This window comes from Gossypium raimondii, chromosome 6 (genome assembly GCF_025698545.1).
Source record: "Gossypium raimondii isolate GPD5lz chromosome 6, ASM2569854v1, whole genome shotgun sequence".
NCBI classification, from domain to species: domain Eukaryota; kingdom Viridiplantae; phylum Streptophyta; class Magnoliopsida; order Malvales; family Malvaceae; genus Gossypium; species Gossypium raimondii.
In genome coordinates, this window is record NC_068570.1 from 35,071,606 (window position 1) to 35,099,463 (window position 27,858).

At 33.8% G+C, this 27,858-nt stretch overlaps 1 protein-coding gene across 1 annotated transcript; it reads right to left on the minus strand.

The window, feature by feature from the left end:
- Positions 1-6,742: 6,742 nt before the first annotated feature.
- On the minus strand, positions 6,743-27,012 carry LOC128041727 (uncharacterized). The gene is made up of 4 exons (XM_052632028.1): positions 26,895-27,012; positions 26,544-26,735; positions 25,984-26,417; positions 6,743-6,808 (listed from the first exon to the last, which is right to left on the minus strand). Exons 1-4 carry the CDS (start codon positions 27,010-27,012, stop codon positions 6,743-6,745), a joined length of 810 nt encoding a protein of 269 aa, XP_052487988.1.
- Positions 27,013-27,858: the final 846 nt, after the last annotated feature.

Below are 27,858 nucleotides of genomic sequence, written 5' to 3' on the forward strand. Positions count from 1 at the left end.
CTTCTTGATATGTGCCCAATCATTTTGGTTGTAGATGGTCACAATTCTTAATATATATACTATTTATTAAATATTTTAAATATTTTACTGAGTTGGTGTCACCCTCAATTGAGTAACCAACTCGGTTAAAAATTACAGAAATGTCTATTTGTAATTAAAATAAGTTATACTATTTGAGGGTATTTGCCTTATTATTAACAAATTAACTAAAATATGCATATGGTGGGATTTGAATCTACACAAATTGGATTAATAAAATCTTAAATTTATCACTTAACTAATGTTTCATTTTAAATGTTTTATACAATTTTATTTTAATATGCACAAGTTATTATCTCTATTAATTGTATATGTTAATAATATTATTAATTGAGTTCGTGTCACAAATAAACTTGACACTAAAATTTTTTAATAAAATCATGATAAGTAATTTTGTTTAACTTATAATTCAATCTTTTTAATTTTACTATCGTATATATTTATATGTTATTATGATTAATTAGTTTTAAACTATATGTTTCATTATTTATTTCATGCTATTTTTAAACATAAATGTGTTCTAAACCCATGGTTTTCACACTGTATGTGAAAGGATTTCTAGTATTAATAATATTAATTGAGTTGGTGTCACAAGTTAACTTGACACTAATGACAAAATCATGATAAATAGTTTTAGTGTATTTTGTATTGTTTATTTAATATATATATGTTAAAATTTAATTCTACTCACAATTTAATTTATTTTTTATTTTAATGTTGTACACATTTCATGTTTTATTATGAGTAATTAGTTTCAAATTATACGTTTTATTCTTTATTATATATTATTTTTAAATACATATTTATATTTTGAATCCATGATTTTTACACATATACGAGTGTAATAAGATTTTTAGTAATATAATATGATGATTTACCTTATTGAATGGTGAGTAAGTGGCATGAAGGGCTTGACACATATTCTACTTATGCATTGTGAGAAATGTGGAGAAGAAGAGTGAATCAAATAATTTGGATGCTTATCCATTTTCATACGGTTTGTTAAAAGAATGAACAATTTTCTTTTTACAAGCTCTTCATTTTTGTAACATCCATAACCTGTATTCGTCACCGGAATAAGGTTACGGAGCATTACTGTAAATGTATAACTCAAATCATTCATTTCTAACATTTCATAGTCATTGCAAAATCCAATAAAACACATGCATGACGTCCATAATTCGAGACCTCGAGGCCTTAGAAACACTTTAGAAACGATTCGGAACTAAATCGAAAATATTTAGAACTTCATAGAAAAAGATAGAAAAATTCACACTACAAAGGTCACACGACTGTGTGGCCAGGCCGTGTAACTCACATGACTGAGACACACGCCCGTGGCTCAAGCTGTGTAACATTCAAAATAGGGACACACGGTCGTGTCCCTCCCGTGTCTGTACTCATATAACTCTCTGACTTAGCCAGGTAAGTTCGTATGAACTATATTATGTATAATGTAGATTAAATTGATGTTAATATATGATTCTATTGAAAATGGATCAATATATATGTTATTATACAATTTATCATTTCATGAAATGACGTAAATCCAACGACGTACGACGATTATCGAGCCGCGTTTGAACCTTAGGAATTTGTAGGATACAAATGGCATGTCATAAAGGTTTACCAAGTTTTGGGTGCTGGTCTTGAGTGTCCTACCAGTGGCTAAGTTCCAACATTTGTTGTGAATACTCAATAGCTTTAGGAGCAACACCATGTAGCTATGTTCAGATCGACAGCTTGTGTGAGTAGACCTAGGTTGCCATGTTTCGGGTGCTAGTCCTGGATGCCCTACCGGTGGCCGAGTTTCGACATTTGTTACGGATACTCAACAACTTTTAGAGCAACACCGTGTAGCTACGTTTCAACCGACAGCTCGTGTGAGTTTCGACCAACAGTTTCGATATTTTTTTCGGATTTGTGGTCCGAAAACCATTGTTCTAATTTCCACATCGAGACTTACATGGCCTGGCACACGAGCATGTGGCTTGGCCGTGTGAACCAAGTCAGAGAGTTCCACAGGCATGGACACGGGCTGGGACACGGTCGTGTGTCCCTGCTTTAAATGCCCACACTGCCTGAGACACGGGTGTGTGTCTCAACTGAGTGAGTCACACAGCTATGTGACCCCTATGTGCGAAAAAATTTTATCTTTTTCTATGAAGTTCTAAATGTTTTCGATTTAGTCTTGAATCATTTCTAAAGTTCTTATATGGCTTCGAAAGCTTGTAAAAGGGATATTGTGTATGGGTTTGATTGATAATTGTCATGATTTATGAAATGTTCGAAATCAAATGTTTTAAGCTTTAAGTTTTTTGTAATGCTCCGTAACCCTATTTCGGCGATGGATACGGGTTAAGGGTGTTAGATTTAATGGTATCATAGCTACAATTTAGTTGGTTCTCGGGCTGAAGGTAACATGTATAAAGTCAAGATATTCATGCCATTATATAACTATGTTAGTGTGATGCCTCCTAACTTTGATGAGATTTGTTTTAATTATAGACAGAGATGTTTTCCAACCGAGCTAATTTCGATAATGCTGAAAGTGATATTCACGTGTATAATTAAAAAGTTGCTAAGGATTAGTAGAAACTCATGAAGGTATGAATAAATGTTTATAATGTTATGTTAATGATGAATGTTATGTTATGTATATATATGAGAGTCAAATTTAGAGGCTTTACGACATTCACCCCCTCACCCTCAAAATCTTATACAACGGAATTCACAAGATTTATGTCAATTAAGTCTGCAAAAGAGAAGTTAAAGAATTCAGCGATTGAATTAGTAATAATGTGGTCAAAGTCGATAATTGGTTAGCAAGTAAAGACAGTTCTAGAAGAGATATCATATTTTTCTGAAGATCATTCGGGGTACGCAATGTCGTTGTTAAATAAGAGGTTAATCATGGGTAATCGACTTATTCAGATTTGGTATTTAAAAGAACGGGTTAATCAGGTTTTCTCTTGAATTGATTTCTTTAGTCAAGCAGGATAATGTGGAGTCATAAATGACTTTAGTAGTCAGTAGGATGGTGTTTAAACTGCAAATGTATCTGAATGCAACGGTTATGGCCGAGTAACTTATAACAATCTCTTCTGGGTATTTTATGGGTTCTTTTATCCTCAGAGGCATATGCAATTGTTTATCTTCATATGTGATTCTTATCATAAGAGAATGTTAGTTAATCATATCATTAGACTGAGGTATTGTTAGTCTGGTTGATTATGATCGACATTGTTTTATCTTTCATTGGCATTCTATTCTATTATGTTCGGTAGAAGATTCAATGGTAAGACTCATATGATGTTATTTTATTTCTTCTATTGGTTGATGCTCTGAAATATGTATGCAATTCATGTTGTCTCTGTCACAACTGATTCCAGCGCGTATGAGCGATATTTTTCTTCTGGATTTTCTCTAGGGTATCATTAATCTCTTTATCATTCAATATGGGTTGTATTCTTGGAAATTCAGTATAGCTCCACATCTTGGATTTCATTATCTCAGTTTTCTTCTAGTTCTTATTGTTTAATCTATTAAACATGGTTCATTGGTAAGGGATATTCATTGGCCAGAGATAATTACATCTATTACGGTTATAATTCCTGGTTCGATCATGGGAGCACGGTGATATAGATCTCATATTTTAGAAGTTGTACTACTGCAGTGGTTGTTACTAGAACTACATTTGGTTTTTCTCTTTTATTTCAGAGTATACTATTGATGTTGAGGTATTGTTCTATCTATACGGTTAAAACGTCGGTATTATTATAGCACTATGGTTTTAATCCATCTGATGGTTGTGGCTCCGGTATGGTTCAAAGCTTCGATGTTAATAATTGAAATAGTTTTATTATATATCCCCTTTCTAGCTTCGTGAAAGGGTAGGCATCGACAAAAGTGTAGACGGTGGAAGATTGAGCTTAAACTTGTATATCGGTTCTCATTCCTCTGGTAATCTCGATTTATGTCAATGAGTTAAAACGGGATGTTATGTTTCGTTTGAGTTAATACAGTTTTTAAAGATCTTTGATTAGTATTATGAGGGAATTATGATAGATTGTATGTCTGGGTTGTCTTAACAACAAGAAGAAGGGGTGTTTCTGAAATGTTATTATCCGATAGGTAAAATTGACTCAGTTGTTTTAATCAGATTATGTTATTCATTTGAAAAGTTAATTGAGTTATATGTATTTGAGTTTATCCCTAGATTCGGGAATAAATTTTGCGGATTAACGGCTAAATAGACAGACAGTCTGAATGAAGAATTTATATTCTAGAAGACATGATACAGAAATCTATCAATCAGATCAGTTATAATTGGGAAATGTCATCATGGGTTAGAATCATATTGATAGTAACAGTTATCACACTTGTATTCAAATAATATTGTTTGAAACTTTTCGTAAAAAGGAATGATTATCAGTTGAAAGTTACAGATGCAGATATATCAGAAACATCAGTCAGAGTTTGCTAATTTGGGTTTCTTGGTTATGTTTCGACAGATGATTACTGGGAATTTCTCGGTAGTCATACTACTAATGATAAAGTGATGACAGGAGAACATCATAGCTGCTCAGTTAAGTTTAGATATAGTATTAAGTTTTAATATGAGTTCTGATGCGAGTTTTGAATCGAGATACAAGTTCTGATGTGATGACTTTTCTCAGGTGAGAAATTTTGAGGACGAAATTTTCATAAGAGGGGAGAGTTGTAACAGCTCGTTTTTCAGTGGTGTCGAAAATAGTGGTTTCGGGGCCATAAAAAGGTTTTTGATTTGATAATTTATGTTATATAAGCAATTTATAAAGTTTAAGTGGTAAGACCTTAAGGTCAAGTGGTTTTAGAAAATGAGGTATCGGGACCTCATTTCTATAAACTGAGCCATAAATATTTTTATAAATACTTACAGAATGTCATTATGGTGGTATTAAAGTTTCATTAAAAAATTTGAACGTTTTGATAGTTAATTTAGCAAAAAGCACTAAATCATAAAAGTTGAAAAAGTCAATCGCTATTAGTTTAAATATGTTAATCTATTAAAGAATTATAATTTGAGCATCTTAATGGGTAAATTACACATTATTAGGTTGGTGGACAGTTAAAGCTTTATCTTCTTTTAATTTTATATGTGATTTATATATTATAATGTTATTATTATATTATAATGATAAAATAAAGAATAAAATGGTTAATAAATTAAAACAAAAGCCATCTTCTTCTTTAACACACCAAATGGCCATGGAAAAACAAATGGAGAAGCGTCAAGCTTCGGCCTTGCTTTGGACGATGCATGTAAGTCCATTTTAGCCCCGTTTTTAATAATTTTTATGTTTTTTCAGATCGTCACAATTAGGTCTAATTAGCTCGTACCTTCGATTTTGAAAGTGTTAAAGATATTGAATATTTCCATTGATGAACCTTGTGATTTTAGATGTTAAAAGATGAATTTAAGTGTTAGTTGCTATTTAAAATTATTTTGTTAAGTGATTTTTTATGAATTTACCGATGAGGAACTAAATTGTTAAAATAGTAAAAGTACAAGGACTTGATGTGAAATTATTACAAATGTGGGTTGTTTTGTGGTCCATGAATATTTGGTTGATGTTAATTTACATTACAAATGGTTAATTTGCATGTGTTAGGCTTAAGGACTGAATTGCATAAAGGTAAAATGTTAGGTGCAATTTTTTAAAAATGTCAAAATTGCTAAATTGCATAAAATAAGTTGTTCTACTATCTAAATTAATAAATTTAATGAAATTATTAATGTAGATCAAGATCGAGTGGAAAATCGAGGAGAATGGAAAATTATCAAAATGCCCCTATACTTTGACATTTTTGCAATTTAGCCAGGTAAGTTCGTATGAATTGTATATTGTGTATAATGTTGATTAAATTGAATGTTAATATACGATTCTATTGAAAATGAATCAATATATATGTTATTGTACAATTTATCATGTCATAAAACGACGTAAATCCAACGACGTACGACGATTATCGAGCCCCGTTTGAACCTTAGGAATTTGTAGGATACAAATGACATGTCATTATGGTTTACCATGTTTCGGGTGTTGGTCTTGAATGTCCTATCGGTGGCTATGTTCCGGCATTTGCTGCGGATACTTGACAGCTTGTGGAGCAGCACCATGCAGCTATATTTCGATCGACAGCTCATGTGAGCATATATGTAAAGGAAAGGACAGACTATGGTTATATGTTTAGCACACTTCGTTTGAGCTATCACGCGTATCCAATGGTATTCTAAACGGTTTAACGGACATGAAAAATGAAAGGAAAGACATGTGTTTAATATGAACCAAGATATGTATGTATGAAAGACTTTGAAATGGTGAGCTTTTGGAAAACAATAATTCAAATGGCATGAAAACTCATGACGAAAACATAACCATTTCAAACCATTCACCAACTTAACTTGCAAAATTACTTCACTTTGCAACCCTACTGTATCTAACTTATACTAGCTTAAAATCTTTACATCTAATGGCATCAAACATGACCCAAAACCTTGCGTCAAATAAGTAATATACCAAGCTTATCATGCAAGTTCAATATTAGCCAAAAATTCAACCATAACATCCACATCAAGCAAGTGACCAATTACAGCCAATTACAGAACCAAAGACTTTATATACATGCCACAATTCTAAGACTCAAAATGAGCATAATTCTACCGTCTTGATGATAGTGTGTGCTTCCCGCTGATCCGACTTGGTGAGTTTTGCAAGTTGATGATCTACAAGTACAAGAAACAGTTAGAGTAAGCATTTAAATGCTTAGTAAGTTCAAATGGAAATTAAATACTTACCTTAATCAAAACTGAGCATACTAGCTATATTAGTTTTGACATACTTTTGGCTAGAACATGGTGTTGGGACCGCCGATATGCCTCGTGGAGTAGTGGAAAAATTATTCCGGCGATCCACAACCAAGGATCCATGTACGAGGAACGAATCGAGTTAAAATAGGGTTGAAAATATACCTTCTTTATTGAAAACGTTGAAAGGATGTTGTTGATTCGATGTCGATTCCAAGCCACAATGAAAATGTTCAGGCCTCTACTTAGTCCACCCAGTAAAAAATGAACATACACTTTCTCTTGAACTTTTCAGAGAGAATTAAAAACAATTGCTAAACCTTTTAAATTGTTAAGTTGGTAACATTAACACCCTAAGGGATTATCATCCTTTTATCCTCTTTGATAACACATTAAAAAGGAAAACCATGATTATTCTCTTATTAATAGAGAAGGCAAATGGAAATTTAGAAAAATGAATTATATTCTTTCCAAAAGAATATATGATTATTCCTTTTAATAGAGAAGGAAAATGAAAGTTAGAAAATGAATTATATTCTTTCCAAAAGGATATAAGATTATTCCTTATTAATTTTGTAAAATATATACAATTAATATTTTGCATGAATAAAATTAATTTATTAATTATATTCTTTCCAAAAGAATATTAATTTCCATTTCTTTTATATTTTGATGAAATTAATTAATATAATTGTTTATATTAATAAATTCGTAAAATATATACAATTAATATTTTGTAGGAATCAAATTCATATATTTATATCTATGTTCTCTAATTGTGTACAACAAGTTTGTACATATAATGTGTTTAATATTTAACTATCAAATTAATTTAATTCAACAATTAATTTAATTCATGTGACAAATAAATACAATACCAAGTGTATTTGGATTCTATTCATTTCAAACTATAGGGTGTGACCCTGTAGGCTTATCTAACATTGGTAGTAATACTAGAACGTTTTTATCATTACAATCAATGAGTGACATCTGGCAATGCATCATTGCCACCCAAGTTAGAAGAAGTCGTGATTCAACATAACCTTTCTTTGATAATATTTTCATGTGTTATATCATTTTATCCTTAATATCTAGATTGGACACAAGTCATGGAATAGTCACACTTGTATAGTCCATTCTCATATTTCTTGATTTTCCGAGCAAACTACAATAAACAAATAAGTGTGATATCTCATATTAACTTATTCGAGCATGACCATGCATTTCTAGTCTCACTCTATCAAGAGGCCTAAGATATTGCTCTGATTATGTAGGAGGGATAAATCCTCTCTTAACAAACCACATCCCACTACATGGATTATGGTATATCCAACATCAATCTTTATAGTACAACCTGTTACGGTAGACGTTTTGACTACATCAAAATAGATGACTCATGATGTTGGGACAATGATGATCTCAAGTGTGAGGATCATATACATAGTTATCACAATGAGTAATATTGTGACTATACATAATAATCCAATAAATATACTCATAGCAAGTAAGTCCAATATGTTGTTCTCTAACACATACTCATGTATTGATTTTGACACCCCTATTTCAATGACAATTCTTTGTCATCAATCAGCTACACATTAGTCTCAATGCATTATTATTGTCCAAGCCCACAATAATACTTGACTAAGGACCTTTTTCAGAATAGTCATATTTTCTTAGGACTTTATTACAATTCAGTTTATATATATATATATATACACACAAAAAAAGAAACTGAAATAATAATGACAATGCCTTATATTAATAAACAACATAAAACGAGTATGTGATTACAATCATCTCATGATTGGTCTTTGTGCATACTCTAACAACTCCCACTAGCACTAAGACTAATCAATCATATATCTAATATCGAGTGACATAACGTGACAATCATCCTTTTGTTGTGTTAGAGGCTTTGTTAGTGGATCAGCGATGTTGTTATCTTTTGGTACTCTCTATATTTCCACATCTCCTCGACCAATGATTTCTCGAATGAGATGAAAGCGCCTAAGTATATGTTTGGATCACTGGTGACTTCTAGGTTCCTTTGCTTGTGCAATAGGTCTGTAACACCCCTAACCCGTATCTGTCGACATAATAGGGTTATGGAGCATTACTAAAAAATCAAAGCTTAAAACATTTGACTTCTAACATTTCATAAATTATGACAATTAGCAATCAAACTCATACATAATGTCCCTTATTCCAGCCCTCGAGGCCCTAGAAACACTTTAGAAACAATTCGGGACTAAATCAGAAACATATAAAATTTCATGGAAAAAGTTAAAAATTTTCACGCTACAGGGGTCACACGACCGTGTGACTCACACAACACACGCCCGTATGGACATTCGAATTAGGGACACATAGTCGTGTCCCAGCCCATGTTCATGCATGTATAACTCTTTGACTTGGGTCACACGGCCAAGCCAAACGCCCGTGTGCTAGGCCATGTAACTCTTGAAATGGCCTCAAACGCCCATGTGCCAGGCCATGTGCTAGGCCGTGTAACTGCCTGACTTGCAATCCTTTGAAACCTACAAAGGACACACGGCCATGTCGCATGGCCGTGTGTCACACACGGCTGAGACACACGCCCGTGTCTTAGGCCGCGTGGACAAGAAATAGACCATTTTTAAGCCATTTCTTTCACCAAAAACATGCTCACATTTACAAGCCATTTACACCTATTTAAAGCTTTCAAAATGTACCTAAAACATGCATAATCAAGCTAGATCATAATGGTATTTATTCATACAACCAATGTGCCCAAAAAGGCACCTCAATCACAACAACCAAACATGTTTAAACATTTGCATAATCTAGCCATTAACCAACCATACATTACTAATCTAATTTCTTTACCAACTTACCACATTGATCACATGCCAAAAGCACGACCTATTTTGGCAACGGTTATTGGTTAGGGGTATTATAGAAATTGCTTGAAAATGGTCTATTTCTTGTCCACAAGGCCTAAGACAGGCGTGTGGACATTCGAAGTAGGGACACACAGTCATGTCCCAGCCTGTTGTAACGCGTAGGTTTGTGTAAGTGTACACAGTCGTTATCAAGTAATAAGTAAGTATCGAGTTATCGTCTCTCCAGGGATTGTATTTGTGCTAAATCACTTAATTTGTAAAATTATATTAACAATTTGGTAAATAAAAATACAATATAGTTGAGAAGTGGTAATTAAAATATATTAAACTAAATGCAATGATCCCTAATGCAAATTATCCTAAGTATGCAAACTATATGAATGAAATAGATTTTAGTAAAATTAAACACAATTTGCAACAATTATAACATAAATAAACTAGGACAATTATTTTAATTAAACTCAATTTATTATCAATATGCTTAATAACATTCGGAAAAACATTCCATGGCAACTCGATCTTTCATGAGTTTGGAAACCACATTAGGTCCTTTCGGAATCCTTTACGTAGTAAATACGCATTTAACTGATCCCTATTTACTAAGGGTTTCTTAGCATTCGTTTGAGGTAACAAGGACTTGTCAGGTTTGAAACAATTTAACCACACAAATCTAAAAACTATGCAGATAACAGAGCTTGGTCAGAGTTGTTACGGAACCTCCAATTTAATCGGGTCAGGATCTAAATTGAGCATGCACATTTCAATTATGTGTCCATTAGTCGTCGTCTGGTCAGGATCGTTCAGCTAATTCAGGTGCTTTTCAATCACATATGAACGAAATATAGAGTTGATTTTAATTGAAAACATGATCTATTGAGGCACAAACATTATAAACATGAATCAAATAAATACTATTTAATCAAAGCAGTCATCCTAGCTTAAATAAAATTAAGCTAACATTGTTGTAAACAAGAACAAAGAACACATAGCAAACATCTTTATATTAAATTAAAGAAAAGGAAGATTAAACCCAATTCAGAGTGGTTGTCACCCAAGACTCTGACTGACGAGGCTCCTTCGTTCCTTTGCTTTGCTCCTTTGCTGATGGCTCTCCAAGGTGGCCAACCAAGGGTTCTTTAAGAGGCTTAATTGCTAAAATCTCTATTGAGAGATGATGCTAGGCGTGGGAATGGAAAAGGCTAAGAGAATTTGGAGAAAAGATAGAATGATGAATGATGAGAATGAATGAGGAATGATTGAGGGATGCTTGAGGGATGGTGAATGAAGGAATGAAAGGGTCTTATTTATAGGTGAGGAGAGGGGGATAGTTTGCTAAAAATAGTGGATGTTAACCTTTTCAAATCTCCTCAAATTGTGGCCGACCATGCTTAGTGGGTTTTCACTTGATTTTTTGCTTGATTTTTAAGCAATTTTGGATGTCACACAACTCAGGATTGAGACTCGGTCAATCGTAAATCTTCGAGCAAATCTCTAATTTCTTCAACACTGCAAGGACCTTGTGTAATTAAACCAAAGAATGGTTTAAATGGACAATCATGTGTAGCCGAATATTGGGTTGACTTGGTCTCCAATTTGGACTATTTTGTAATCCAGTAAAGCTATCAGACCTATCCAGAATAAATCAACAAGTTAGAGGACCAAAGAATAAAATTTATCCAATTTAATTAATTAATTAAAACCCAAAATATTTTAAAATGAATTATTAAATATAATTTTATAATTTATTATTTAATTTAATCATGCATGACCCACTTTATGTCTTAAAATATATATATTCAAATTAGTATAAAATAAGTCATTTATTGCATGAAAACTATATAATGAAGCATAAAATCACATTTTAATAATTTCTATATCCTAATTTCATATTTTCACATATTTTATTAATTTATTAAACAATTACTTAGTTTTAACAATAGATTTAAGTAAAAAAGTGATAAATTACATAGGAAAAATCCTATAAATTTTTCTATTTACACATGTGTCTGTGCTCATCCAACTCTTTGACTTGGGTCACACGGCCAAGCCACACGCTTATGTGCCAGGCCATCTAACTCTCGAAATTGCCTCACACGCCTATGTGCCAGGCCGTGTAACTGCCTGACTTGTAACCCTTTGAAACTTACAGGGGACAAATGGCCGTGTCATATGACCGTGTATCATACAGGGCTGAGACACACACCTGTGTCTTAGGCCATGTGGACAAGAAATAGACTATTTTCAAGCAATTTCTGTAACACCCCTAACCAATAATCGTCGCCGAAATAGGGTTATAGAGCATTACCGAAAACTTAAAGCTTAAAAACATTTGATTTCGAATATTTCATAAATCATGGCAATTGTCAATCAAACTCATACACAATGTCCCATTTACAAGCCCTCGAAGCCATAGAAGCGCTTTAGAAATGATTCGGGACTAAATTAGAAATATTTAGAACTTCATAGAAAAAGATAGAATTTTTCACACTACAGGGGTCACAGAGCCGTGTGACTCACACGGCTGAGACACACGCCCATGTCTCAGGCCGTGTGGGCATTCGGAGCAAGGACACACGGCCGTATCCCAGCCCGTGTCCATGCCCATATAACTCTCTGACTTGGTTTAGACGACCAAGCCATATGCCTGTTTGCCAAGTCGTGCAACTCTCAAAATGCAACCTTTTAAGAAATACGTCGTTTTCAACCCAATTCTCTCACCCAAAACAAGCTTACACATACAAGACATTTGCACCAATATTCAAGCATTCAAAATGTACTTAAAACATGCATAATAAAACTAGATCATTATGGTATTTGTTCATACAACCAATATGCCATAAAGACACCTCAAACACATACATTGAACATACCTAAAGTTGTACATATTTAACCATTTATCAATTGACTTGTTTCCATACCAAAACATACCACAATTGACACATACCAACCTTACCATATTAGGTTCATGCCATAGCAAATTAACTTTACCATGTGGACCACTTCTCTCATGTATCAAAACCATATAAATGACACGAAACTAGCCATTACCAAATGGTTCCAACATCCAATATATATACATACCAAAACATGCCTTAAATGATCACTTTGCTAACATGCCAATACGTACCACTTTGACCATAAAACCATGCATCAATTTGATCGTATAAACACCAACCATTAAGCATCAAAGCGCCAAAAGCACACCAACCACCAAGGTGTCAAAATAACATAAGTTTCATAAATTTAAAGCAACATTTCAGGCCAATATTACACACAAGAATACTAATTTGGCCATTCAAAACATATCATCACTAAACCATTTCAACATTAGTCATCAAGCCCAAAAATGCCAAAATGTCATCAATCATAAACCATATTTAAAAGCCAAATATAATGGCCATATCATCAAGCATAAAGCACCGATACATGCCATTATAACCATGACTTAAAAACATCAAAATCTACCGATAAATTTGATGGATAGTGTGATGGATCTCCGACTAGCTTCCAACCCGATCGAGCTTTCGGTATTCTATAAAGTAAGAGAAAGATAATCACATAAGCAATGAATGATTAGTAAACTCGTATAAATCATAAGCATAATATTAGATTTCAGTAATGAACATTATAGGTTAAATATAAACCTATACCAATGCCTCATGATCTATCAACCATAAACATCAACTCACAAATGAGTAAGTTCATTAATGTCGCATACATATTAACCATTCATATCATGATAGGATTTCATGAGACATAATATATAATCACCAATCTTTTATGAGCTTATATATCTTTCTATCTACTTACTTTCCATTTTGTCCCCAATGCTTATCATAATCCTAAACAACATTATTAATTCCTAACTCAGTGTATTTATCCATGATTCAAGTAGATTCATCTATAGCATAAGCAGTTTGCTCAAATATAAATACACCATTTATCACATTAAACCTTTTATAACATCATAATACATCCCAATTACGTACTGACCATTTCATTCTCTTTTCTTACCCGTTTCATATGCATAGTACAAGCATAATCACAAATATCAATCATATCCACAAGCTTGTCATAAGCCTAAGCACATCAACAACACATGTTAGTTCATTTAAACATAATTCATATGAATTTATCATGGATAACCATTATATTTAAGCACGATTCAATTGAATTTATCATCCATCTCAACATAACATATTTTCCAAAGTGTTATAGATTTTATTTGATATGGATTTGCATGATTTTGTTTCAGTAACATTGACATATTCATAGTAGAACTAAAAATGTGTTTGTAGGAAGTGTGAAATATGTACTAAATGTAATTCTTGCGAAAATAGAGGCAATGTCATGACCACAAGTCCCAAACATCGTGACATATATCGATAGTAATTGACATCGCGACGTTGAGATTTCTAAATTCGTAACGTAACTCACTAACTGATGATGTCGCGTAGACTTGTTCATGGGTCGGGCCACCCCGCCTAGCCCAAAGGCCCTACCGAAACGTAGAAGAGTTTGGGCAAAAATATAGGGCCAAAAAATGGGCTTGGACAAAAAAATAAGGCCCGTTTAAAAAATTGGCTGGGCCTCGTGTAAGGCATTTTTAGGCTAGGCTAGGCCCGGCCCGAATTCGCTAAAGGATAAAAAATCTATTTTTTTGTTTTTAATATTATTTTCTTATTATTTTCTCCCTATTTTGCTACCATTTTACTATTATGTTGCTACTATTTTGTTGTTATTGTTTGGATATTGTATAAAACTTATTTTATTGTTAATTTTGTTATTATTTTAGAGGCATTTGCTTGTTAAGTTGCATCTATCTTAATTTTATTTAAGTATACATATTTTTTAAAATTTATTTTCAATTTGTTGAGAAATATTTATTTTGATGTTTTTAGTATTTTTGATATAATATATATTTTAAAATTATATAAAAATTAATATAAAAATTAATATGGGCAGGTCGGGCCGGACTCGAGTTTTAACATTTTTATCCGGGTCGGGCTTGGGCAAAATTTTAGGCTCATTTTTCAGGCTGGGCCGGGCCCGGACCTAGCAAACGGGCCTAAATTTTTAGTTGAGGTCGGCCCATGCACACCTCTAATGTCGCGACATCAACTTGTAGATTTTGAAAACTTTTCAATCAAGTCCTTAATCGTGTTCGGGTTAGCTAAAAAGCTTTAGTAAGATCATATAAGACCCAAAATTGATTAAACAGCATATTGAAACATGTTTTATTCTAAAAAGCATGCTGAAATGGTTAAAATGTATTGAAATTTGTTGTAGTTGCTCCGGTAACCGATGTATCCTGTAGCTCAGGTCTAGTGATCGGGTCAAGCATGGGGTGTTACAAGTCTTATTATCAATCTCCTTATTATATTTATTTTCCACTTCTGGTGGTGAGAAAAATTATTATGGTCATCCTTTTTACGATTATTATGGAGTCATTTACTATGTCAATGTCCAATATTGCGTCTTTATATATTGCTACATTCGCTTTAGGGAATAGAGCAAATTTAATACGACGAGATTTCTAATTCTTCATTTAACAACTTGTTATTTTTTTCAACCTTAAGTAAACATGATATTAACTTAGAATATCTATTAAAAAAAATTCACAGAATCACTATCGCAGGAGCACATTTGAAGCATGAAAAGTTCAAAAAGTTCTCTAACAAGTTCTCATTAATAATATTCATTCACGATATTTTAATCGAGAACTTTATCCTAAATATTGTAAAGTTCTACTCACATTTTTAAATTTTCAATTTCAATTGAAAACTTTATCCTAAATACTACTGAGTTCTACTCACTCATAGTTTTAAAATCTTGCAACTTCAAATGCATTCAATCATAACAAGCTTTAGATAGAAGTTTTATATTTCTTTTAAATCATTCCACAACTCAAGTGGATCTTTCACAATCAAATATTATTCTATCAACCCTTCATGGGGATGATAGCAAAGGAAGATAATAGAGATAATCACAATCAATTCAACTTAATAACAAAATAATAAATAAATTTTAATAACTCAAGCTTTCTTTATCATTTTCAGAATAAAGATAGGTATTCAAGTATAACGCATAATATAATTCAATAACAAAAAATTTCTCTATCAAATGATGTAGATATTCACAACAAGAGTGTTTTATACTAAATATAATATTTTTCTCTTTCACAATGTAACATCCCGATTTAGGGCCTAGTCGAAACAGTGGTTTCGGGACCACAAATCCGATGAGGAAAAATTTATTTTTACTATATTTTTATGGCTTACAATTCCACCGAATGATTTCTTGAAATTTTCATTCAAAAATTTGGACGTTTGGACACTCAATTTAGTCAAAAGGTCTAAATTGTAAAAAGTGCAAAAGTTGAGTTCTACATGTTAGAGGTGTCCAATTGTTATGAAATTTTAAATTGGAGGTATTTATATGGTAATTAGACAATTGGTTAAGTTATGGACAAAAATGGACATGAGATAAGTGAAATAGGAAATTTTTAAGTTAGGGGCATTTTGGTAATTTGGTAATTAAAATGAATTAAAAGGGAAAAAGATGGCAAATTGTGCTCATCTTCTTCATTTGGCCGAAATAAGCAAGGGGGGAAGCCATAGTTAGGGTTTTCAAGTTTCCAAGCTCCATAGTAAGTGATCCCAAACACCATTTTTAATATTCTTTATGTTTTTGAAGCTCCGATAACTTGATTTAGCTTATTCTAGAAATAATTTAACCTAGAGTTCATATTTGGAAAAATACCCATAGGTTAAATGTGTTTATTTTGATGTTTTATGGTAGAATATGAAGTCTTAAATTATGTTAAACGATTTGTGCTAAGCGATTTTAAGTGAAAACGAGTAAAACGATATAATCGGTAAAAATACCTAATGTTCATAAGCAAGTGTTAGAATGGGAATTTGATGTTACCGTAGAAGGGAAAAATGTTCAGCATGTTATAAAACATAAGAATATGGGATGAATTTTAATTTCCAAGCTTTGGGGTAAAAGTGTAAATATGTAAAAGTTTAGGGGCAAAATCATAATTTTGCCAAAGTTAGAGTCGAGGGCTGTTTTGATAAATGTGAGTATTAAATCAACTAAATTTTATATTATAGATCAAGAAGAATGAAATCCAGGGTTAGACCGAGGAAAGAAAAAGGTTGAAGACTAAGTTGATAGATTTGGCCATATTTTGTACCGAGGTAAGTTTACGGTAAATAAATGCAATATTTCAATAATTATTATTAATGCTGCTATTTTCCAACAATTATGTATTTATTTTATGAAATTATTTAATGTTGACTCAAGTATGAGATGATAAAGAATTAGTGTTAAAAAGTCCCGTTGAAACATAAGAAATATATCGGATACAAATGTCATGACATTTGGGTAAAGAGATCCCATGTAAGACCATGTCTGGGACATGACATTGGCATCATTGAGGTTATGAGAGGTCCCATGTAAGACCATGTCTGGGACATGGCGTTGGCACCGAGATGAGAGGTCCCCCGTAAGACCATGTCTGGGACATGGCATTGGCACCAATATGAGAACTCCCATGTAAGACCATATCTGGGATATGTCATTGGCAGTACAAGAAACATCCTATGTAAGACCATGTCTGGGACATGGCTTTGGCACGTTATTATCAGAAAAGAGACCCAAGTATCCTTATTATTCCAATGTGGCTCAACGGGCTAGTAAACAAATTATGTTCCATGAAAGTTCAGGTAAAAGCATAAATAGAAAATTCATGTGAGTTATAAGAGTTAAGAAAATATTATGTTATCAAATGAGAACCAACATTTCAGCAAGAGAAGAGTAAGTTATAATCATGAGTTATCTAAGTAAACAAGTAAGTGAACGAGTAAGAGATTAAGTAAAGAGGAAATTAGAGATCATGACACTTGAGTATATTTATTTGTGTTAAATGTTGTTATTTATTTGCTTGTAAACTTACTAAGCCTTATGCTTACTTCTTTTATTTTCCTTCTTTTATAGTATTGCAAAGCTAATTCGGGGATCTTAAAGACATCGGAGAGCGCTCACAGTATCAACAACAACAACTCGGTATTTTATGATGATCAATGTTTGAGCTATGGCATATATAGGGACTTAGTCATTTTGAATGTATGTCCTTATGATATTGCTAAAGGATGATGTGAAAATATGTGATAATTTTTAGCTATTAAAATGGCTAAGTAAGAATAAGTTTGTTATTATGAATGCCTAGGTGATAGTATATACCTAGAAATTACGAAAGAGTAAAAGTTTGCAATGAAACAGTTTTGGGACAGCAGCAGTGACGTGACTTTGAAAAATCACCAAGGATAATATAAAATGAACTAGAGAGTGAATGATATATATAATTAAATCTTATCGAGTCTATTGTCATAGAAAAATAACAGTGTGGGTAAAGGAATTTTATATTCTGATATATTTGAATTTTGGTTAGACAGGGTCAGAAGGGTTTTTTGAGTCCCCTATTTTGAATTTAGAAAATCATTAAAAATTGTACAAAAATAATTATGAGTTATAATTTATATGTATAGATTCCTTAGTTAGTATATTTTCTGTATAAATAAGTAAGAACACCATATGAAAATCATATGATGAGAAAATTTATTTTTAGTGAATAAAGGTCATAACCTTCAGGCAGTGAAATATGGGAGAATTTAATGAATAAACTGTACTAATTGGTTAAACCAAAAATTCTGAAAATTTTATGGTAAGATAATATATGAGTCTAGTTTCAGGTAAAATTTACAAATCTAAATTTTGAGTTTCGTAACTCGAGTTATAGTTAAATTAGTGACTGCTGCGCAGGTGCACAACATTATGGTAAACGGTGAAATAAATTTTAAAAGCAAATTTTTATGCCCCGAACTAATAAGTTAAGTCAAGTAACGCCCCATGCTCAACTCCAGCAACGGTCTTGGGTAAGGGGTGTTACACACAATCTCAATATGATATACATTACAATGAATATGTTTTAAAACTAATGCATTAATCATCATAATATTTGTTCTTTTAGATATTAATACATTATCTCTTTTGGAGCTTTCAACTAATTGTGTACTACCAAATATTACATTAATATTGGTTTTTTCCAAAACTGAGACTGACTAAAATAGAATCCATTAATTATCACTTTGTTTCTCTAGATAACAATGTATCGCTCTTCTAGATCCTTGTACCACATAATCCATTAATTATCACTTTGTTTCTTTGGATAATAATGTATTAGCTCTTTTGGATCCTTGTACCACGAAAGATTAACATATTTCATTACCATATTAAACATAGGGTAACAATATATTAGCTCTCCTGAAGCTTTAAATTAAATTTGTACTAGCAAAGATTGGTTTATTTCATTACCAAACAGAAATATGTTTTTTATCCCTAAGGATAATATGCATTGTTGTATTATCTATGAGATATTTCTTTCCTTTTAAGAAATATTAATTAAGTAATAAGTTATTTAGGTACAATAGGTAAATAATCAATGATATTTCATATATTGAGAACATAAGTTGCCTCCCTTCTTTGAAGGGTTATATTGAGAACTCTGTTGTTCTCTTATATCTCTGCTTTTCACTTCTAATGGGTAATGATTATATCCTTTAAATTTTTTTATGATTGCATTCACTTTGGGGAATATAACAGATCTAGTAGGAAGGATTTCTAAATATCTCAATTGATTCTTTAGTTAAAGAGAACCAATATCACAATATTTGAGTCAACAATCAATATATATTTAAACAATAAAAGAATTTTTTTGAGATAATCCAAACAAAAATTACTAGATGAACTCGAATATAAAGTATGGTATTAATATATTTTCACCAAAACCCATATTTTTTAAATATTAAAAGAATATTACTATACAACATTAATATTTTTTCAAATATTATAAGACATTAAAAATATTTGAAAATAATATACTATAAAGGTTCATTAATGAACCTTATGAACTTATCAATGTTTAATAATCCAACTTAGTAATTTGATCATATTTAAAACAACTAATAATTATAGTGATACCTCAATTAAGAAAAGGCCGAACCTCCTTACCAATTTAAAATTTACCTGATAAAATCAAGATCGAGAACCAAATCAATTATGAGATCAAATCTTTCACCATCCTTGAAAACTAAAAATAAAATAAGTGTCGGAACCATCTTTTAAAATTGAAAAATGGGGATCGACTATGAAAATGGAAACGGGAGTCGCCATCGATCTTTTATTGAGATGTGATCGGATCACCTTGAAAATAATTTTAGGTCTGCGAATTTTGAGAAGGGAGTCGGTTACGCACGAGGAAGGGTTAGCACCCTCGTAACGCCCAAAATTGGTACCAAATTGATCATTTTATGTCTTAGTGTTAAAACTTTGGAAAACCTTATAAAATATGATCCTTCCCGTTTCTTACTAATTTCCTAAAAGATGCATGGATAAATCGATGCGAATACCAAAGACCTCCTTATCTTAGAGTAATAAAATGGCACACCCAATACGTTAGGGCACGACATTTTTAGTCCTCGGGAATAAGTTTGTCCTTTGCATTTCAAAATTTGCGAGGTGAGATTTAAAAGGATATTCAATTGCTTTAAGTCCAATGAAAACATTGAAACCCAATACATTAGGGCACGATTTCTCAAAGTTTCGAGCATTGAATATTGCCTTGATTATTTTCTTAAAAAAACCTTATTTCGAGAAATCGACGCATCACATCCAATACATTAGGACACGACTTATCGAATTCCCGAAAGCGAGTTTTATGTATATTGATTAAAGAAAACTTTTGATTATTTGGATTCAACTAGGAAAATTGGAACCGAATACATTAGGGCTCAATTTTCTCGAAGATCATAAATACTAGGCTTTTTTTTATATGAAATAGCATGACAAAGGTGCAAAGTTTGATAACGTAATGTAAAACGATGAATGATAATTCAAACATAAACTAAGATGTAGTCAAATGAGCAACAAATAAATACAAATACAATGGCAACAATAATTTACTCACATTATACAATATCTAAATATATAATTATGTCTAATCTACCACAATGCGTATTAATAAATGATAAAATTTAAAACCATATGGCAAATTAAAAGGGTATATATATATGTAAAAAATGAAATAATATTTAATGAGTTTAGGATGTATTTAAATATAATAATTTGAAGGGATTTAGGTATCATTTTTAAAATATATATGCATTAAAAGCAAATTTGAAAGTAGTATTAAGCTAAAATTTAAAATAATACTAGAAATAATGAATATAAAGTTGATTCATAAAAACTTTTGAAATCGAATTTTATTATGTAAAGACCCCTTTTTATAATTGAAAACAATAATTAATGGATTTTAAATCAAAATTTAAGTAAAATTAAAAAGATAAAAGAAAACAATAAACCCCAAATATTAATGCAAAACAATTTAAACATAAAATACAAGTTAAAATAATGATTTATTATATTTTAAACTATAATAAAATTAAACACTATTAAAATTAAAACAGTTATACGAAATGAAATCATTTTCAATCTTAAGGGACTCAATCAGCAATTTCACAAAACAATAGTATAATAGCAATCAAAGTAAAAGCGGTGTCGCTTTACTTTGGATCAACATGCAAACAAAATTAAATACGCAGATAAATTAAAAGAACTAAAGTAACCGAATTAAGACTAATTCAAACTAAGAGGTCTCGGGCATAAATAGGCCAAACGATTCCATGAAACGCGGATCCTTCCTTGATGGGTCACCACTTGGATCGGGTCTATGAACGGTGTCGTTTGATGCCATTGTATTGGCTCGAACAGCAGCGCTTTTGAAATCGAATACTTAAAATCTAAAACCTAAAACCTATCATTTAAAATAAGAAAACCTAAGCTAAAGAAGGGCTCTGCGCGCATCAAAATCAACAACCCCCATTCGTTTGAGCCGCTCGCGTACCAAGGGCTCATGGAGAGTCTCGATTCGACCTACTCTCCGATGACGACGGAGGAGGCCAAAATCCTCTGCCAGTACACTTTCCTCCTCTCTTTATCATTTTCTTGCTTTAAAAAAACTAAAGATTGAACGTAGAAGAGAAAAGAAAAAACGAAACCGAAATTGTAACGAGAAAAAACTGGGAAATCACCTTTTGGAACTTTTTTGATTTACGATATCAAAAAATCTGTATTGAATGCCTAACCCTTTTATAGTGTCCGAATAGCCTTCTTATACCGATTTACGAAAATGAAGAAAATTGTGAAAAAATATCAATCCCCAATTTTCCTATCTCATTATTTTCCTATTTGTTTGTTGTTTTCGTCTTCTTTGCAGTACAAAGGCCACTGGTGTATGGAGGTGGCCGTGCGGAGGCATGCGTCTGGGCAAGGTATCACTCAGCGTGAGGAGTGGCTCGAAAGAGAGCCCGTGCGTGGCGTGGCGATTGAAGGGTTCGAAACCCTAGTGATTTCTAGAATACTCTTTCCGGATGGGCTAATTAATTTGAATCGGGCTTGGTTAGGGTAGCGAATTTGGGCTTGAATTTTGGGTTTAATGATCTGGGTTTATATTTTTGTAAATGGACATTTTGGGATATTTAATTATTTTTTGGTCTTTATTTCTTAATGATTTTGGGCCCGGGGAAAGTGGGCCTATTACAGCTGCCCCTCTTTACTCGTTGTCGTGTAACGAGAATAGAGTAAAGACTAAAGAGGACCAATCTTGCCCGGTCGTGCTTGGACTTTGGTGCTCTTCTACAAGTAGCCTCATTCCATCCTACTGCATCTTCAGAGGTATAGGAATTGGTACTTCAATCCACTTCACTGTAATATCAGGGAGATAGGATTTGTAACTCGTAACTTTTGGAAAGTAAAATTCGCTATTGTGGCTTTTAATCTACAATATCGGGGAAGCATGTTTCGCTGTTGTGGCTTTAATCTGTTCCACTACATCGCTTGTGAGATAAGATCTGTGATTCCTCGGTCTATTTTACTGTAATCTCAGGGAGATAAGACCTGATGCGATCTACTCTGCTGTAACTTCAGAGAGATAAGATCCTTTATTTTAATTCGCTCCACTGTAATCTCAGTGAGATAGGATTATTAGATTCAATCTGCTCCGCTGTAATCTCAGGGAGATAAGATTTCTGGCTTCAATCTGATGCGATCTACTCTACTGTAACTTCAAAGAGATAAGATCCTCCATTTTAATCCGCTCCACTGTAATCTCAGGGAGATAGGATTACTAGCTTCAATCTGCTCCGCTGTAATCTCAGGGAGATAAGATTTCTAGCTTCCATCTGATGCGATCTACTCTATTGTAACTTCAGAGAGATAAGATCCTCCATTTTAATCCGTTCCACTGTAATCTCAGGGGGATAGGATTACTAGCTTCAATCTGTTCCGCTGTAATCTCAGGGAGATAAGATTTCTGGCTTCCATCTGATGCGATCTACTCTATTGTAACTTCAGAGAGATAAGATCCTCCATTTTAATCCGCTCCACTGTAATCTCAGGGAGATAGGATTACTAGCTTCAATCTGCTCCGCTGTAATCCTAGGGAGATAAGATTTCTGGCTTCCATCTGATGCGATCTACTCTGTTGTAACTTCAGAGAGATAAGATCCTCCATTTTAATCCGCTCCACTGTAATATCAGGGAGATAGGATTGCTAGCTTCAATCTGCTCCGCTGTAATCTCAGGGAGATAAGACTTGTGGCTTAAATCTACTTCCTTACACTTGAAGATAAGATTTGCCGTCTTTGATCTGCTCCGTTATTGCTTAGGGAGATACGATCTGTAATTTCCCAGATCTGTTCTCTAGGGAACATGACCTGTATGCCTAATGATTAGGATGACATGATCAAAATGAATCAAATGCTCCTAACTAGACATGTGAATAATGTTTGCATGAATGCAGAGTTTTATTTTGTTCGAAAATGATCCTACTTAGGTTGTCGTTACTCGAAATTTATCAAGGCTTTAACACTGACGTGCTACAACGCCTTCTCGCTTGACTGGCTTTTCTGAAAACATTTAGCTAGGTTGCCCCCTATTGTAAACCTTAAAGTTTAATCCATTAGGGCGCAGAATTTGTGCCATCATTCTCCCACTGCAATCCAAGGGTAGAAATAGGTGGCTTTTCCTCAACCCTCTCTTATCACAATTCAAGGATATAGGATCTGAATCATTCTGGTTTCTTACACCATTTTCAAGGTGTCACACCAGGGACTTATGCGTAGATGAAAGCCCTTTCGAAGTAACCTCTTCCTCTTACCTAGTGGTCATTGTTTGCTTGTTTACTTAAGCTTCGTCATCAATATGGCATCTTGCCAATCAATGCATTTGACAACAAAATCCAAAGAGAAAGTCCAAATTTAGACTCCTCTTTCTCAAATTTCCAATCTTTAAATTTGGGTGTGTTCTAAACAATAGTCCTGTCTCAGGCTCCTATATTATTTAGAAACTTTTAGAGTAATATGCAAAACTTCTTTTCCGAAAGTTTTATTAGTCCATTAATCATTATTCTAATGCAACATGTTTGCATAAAAGGTCATAGCAATAGATAAGAATAAATTTGGTACTGAACATAGTTAAAAATGAATAAGTTATCACAAATAGTAAAGGAATTGATTGGGAATGTATATCTTGGAAAAGAGAAAAAAATATTCCAAGAATCAACAAATTCAATAATAGGAGAATTAAGTTCCTCATATATCGCAGCTTGAACTTCTCTATACAAACTTTCTAAAGGCCATTCTGAGTTTGACATGTGTTTAGGAGATCTTCAGTACTTTGTCGATGCCCTAAGACGTCGCCTATCCCTTCATGTTGATTCAGGCATAGCAAGATTGCCACACGCCCCAATCTGATCAAGATACAAGCTGCTCTTAAACACTTCATGCCCCATTCTGACCAAACATTTGAGCCGCCCTTTTCGGGTTTTCAACTCAAATCCTCTTTGGCCTAAGGTGCCCTTTGCGGGTTTTCCCCTTAGCCTCTCCATTTTTATCATCATTTTTTTTGGGATCAAAGCGCTCTTTGTGGGTTTTCACTCTGGTTCCTTTTCTTCAAGTGAAGTATTTCTTAACTGAGTCTGAACTTACGGGATTGGGCAAGTCTTTTCCATCTATCTCACTTAGAATCAAAGCTCCACCAGCGAAGGCCTTCTTTACGACATAAGGACCCTTCCAATTTGGCATCCATTTTCCTCTAAAGTCCTTTTGCATAGGAAGAATCTTTTTTAGCACCAAGTCTCCTTCGCTAAATTCTCTGGGGTGAACCTTTTTATTATAGGCTCGCATCATTCGTTTCTGGTACATTTACCCATGATGAATAGCTTTTAACCTTTTCTCCTCTATTAGATTCAGCTGATCATAACGAGATTGGACCCATTTGGCCTCGTCCAACTGGAGTTCAGATAATACCCGTAGAGAGGGGATTTCAACTTTGATGGGTAATACTACCTCCATTCCATAAACTAGAGAAAAAAGGTGTTGCCCCAGTAGAAGTTCTAACAGATGTTCGATTGGCAAGGAGAGCAAATGATAACTTCTCATGCCAATCTTTGTAAGTCTCAGTCAGTTTCCCCACAATTCTTTTAATATTCTTATTGGCCGCCTCCACTGCGCCATTCATTTTTGGATGATACGGCGATGAGTTATGATGCTTGATCTTAAATTGGCTGCAAACCTCAGCTATTGTGTTATTGTTCAAATTCAACGCATTGTCGGATATGATTCTCTCAGGCATTCCATATCGACAAATAATCTCATTTTTCAAGAATTTACTAACTGCTGACTTCGTGACATTTGCGTAAGAAGCAGCTTCTACTCACTTGGTAAAGTAATCAATGACTACGAAGATGAAACGATTCCCATTAGAAGCCTTCGGTGATATCGGCCCAATGACATCCATACCCCACATGGAAAATGGCCATGGTGAGGTCATAACATGAAGTGGCGAAGGGGGTGCATGCATCTTTTCTCCATAAATCTGACATTTATGGCATTTCTTAACGTAATTAATGCAATCCCCTTCCGTAGTGGACCAATAGTACCCAAATCTCATGATCTGTCTGGCCATGGTGAAGCCATTGGCGTGTGTCCCACATATACCCTCATGGACTTCCTCTAGAATTTTCTTAGCTTCCACGGCATCCACACATCTTAACAGTACCTGATCTTTTCTTTTTTTGTATAGCACTTCCCCATCTAAGACATATTCGATGGCTATTCTTCTCAGAGTTCTCTTGTCGTTCTCTGTTGCCTGGCTAGGGTACTCCTGATTCTTCACATACTGTAGGATACTCCGATACCAAGGGTGATCATCTTTTCCCTCCCCCTCAATATTGTAGCAATGAACTGGGGTTTCATAGATACTCATCTGAATAGGCTTCATTACTTCAAGCTTGTTCACCTGAATCATCGAAGCCAGAGTAGCCAATGCATCAGCCATTTGATTTTCCTCTCGTGGGAGATAGCTGAAGGTGATGTCATCAAACTCGTCAATCAGTTCAAGAACCAGTTCTTTATAATTGATCAATTTAGTGTCTCTGGTTTCCCACTCTCTTTTGAGTTGGTATATCACCAACGCGGAATCTCCATACACTTTAAGCACTTTGATTTTACGTTCAATGGCTGCACGAATACCCATAATACATGCTTCATATTCTGCTATGTTATTTGTGCAATCGAAGTCCAACTTGCTAGCGACAGGATAATGATCTCCATTTGGGGATACCAAGACTGCCCCAATTCCGTTACCTGTAGCATTTGAAGCTCCATCAAAATTTAACTTCCAGATGTGGTCTATTCGGGGGTTTTCCTCAGTGTTTGCCACGTACAATAAGTCCTCATTTGGAAAATCAAAGTTCAAAGGCTCATAGTCTTCTAGGGCTCTGCTGGCTAGAAAATCAGCTATTGCACCTCCTTTTATAGCCTTCTGACTTACATATACTATGTCAAATTCAGAGAGCAGAATTTGCCATCTAGCCATTCTCCCATTTAAAGCAGTTGATTCCATCATGTACTTTAAAGGATCTAACTTTGAAATCAGCCAAGTCGTATGGTACAACATGTATTGCCTTAATCTTCAGGTCGTCCAAATTAAAGCACAACACAACTTTTCAATGGACGAGTACTTCATTTCACAATCAGTGAATTTCTTGCTGAGATAGTATATTGCTTTCTCTTTCTTCCCTGTTTCGTCATGTTGGCCCAAGACGCATCCCATGGAATTGTTAAACACCGTTAGGTATAATATCAATGGCCTATCTGGACTAGGCGATGATAGTATTGGCGCATTAGCCAAGTATTGTTTTATTTTGTCAAAAGCTCTCTGCATTCCTCATCCCATTCCCCCAGATTATGCTTTTTCAGAAGGCGAAACAGTGGATCGCATTTCTCGGTCAATTGTGAAATGAAACGAGCAATGTAGTTCAACCTTCCTAAGAACCCTCGGACCTCTTTCTGGTTGTTTGAAGAAGGCAGATCTCGTATTGCTTTAACTTTATCCGGGTCAATCTCAATCCCCTTCTTACTGACTATGAAGCCCAACAACTTTCCTGATCTGGCTCCAAATATGCATTTTGCTGGGTTGAGTTTGAGCTGGAATTTTCTCAATCTCAAGAACAACTTCCTCAAGACTCGGAGATGATCCTCTTCAGTTCTAGATTTTGCAATCATATCATCAACATTTATCTCAATTTCTTTGTGCATCATGTCATGAAACAGGGTAACCATTGCCCTTTGATATGTTGCTCCTGCATTCTTCAATCCAAATGGCATTACTTTGTAACGAAATGTTCCCCATAGGGTAATGAAAGTGGTTTTCCTCATGTCCTCCGTGTGCATCTTTATTTGATTGTATCCAGAAAAGCTGTCCATGAAAGAAAACAAGGAGTAGCCAGCCGTGTTATCAACCAAAGTGTCAATGTGCGGCAGCGGAAAATTGTCTTTTGGACTCGCCTTATTCAGGCCCCTGTAATCCACACACATCCGTACCTTTCCATCCTTTTTAGGAATAGGGACGATGTTTGCTACCCATTCTGAGTACTTAACCTCCTGTAAGAACCCAACA

Excerpts from the sequence above, each read along its gene's own strand:
- LOC128041727 (XM_052632028.1), bottom strand. The coding sequence starts at position 27,012 with ATGGGATGCGTCTTGGGCCAACATGACGAAACAGGGAAGAAAGAGAAA. Across the intron at positions 26,736-26,894 it reads GTCCATTGAAAAGTTGTGTT|TATATGTAAGTCAGAAGGCT; the intron begins GTGCTTTAATTT and ends AATTTGACATAG. Across the intron at positions 6,809-25,983 it reads AATATGTCTTAGATGGGGAA|ATCATCAACTTGCAAAACTC; the intron begins GTGCTATACAAA and ends TTGTACTTGTAG.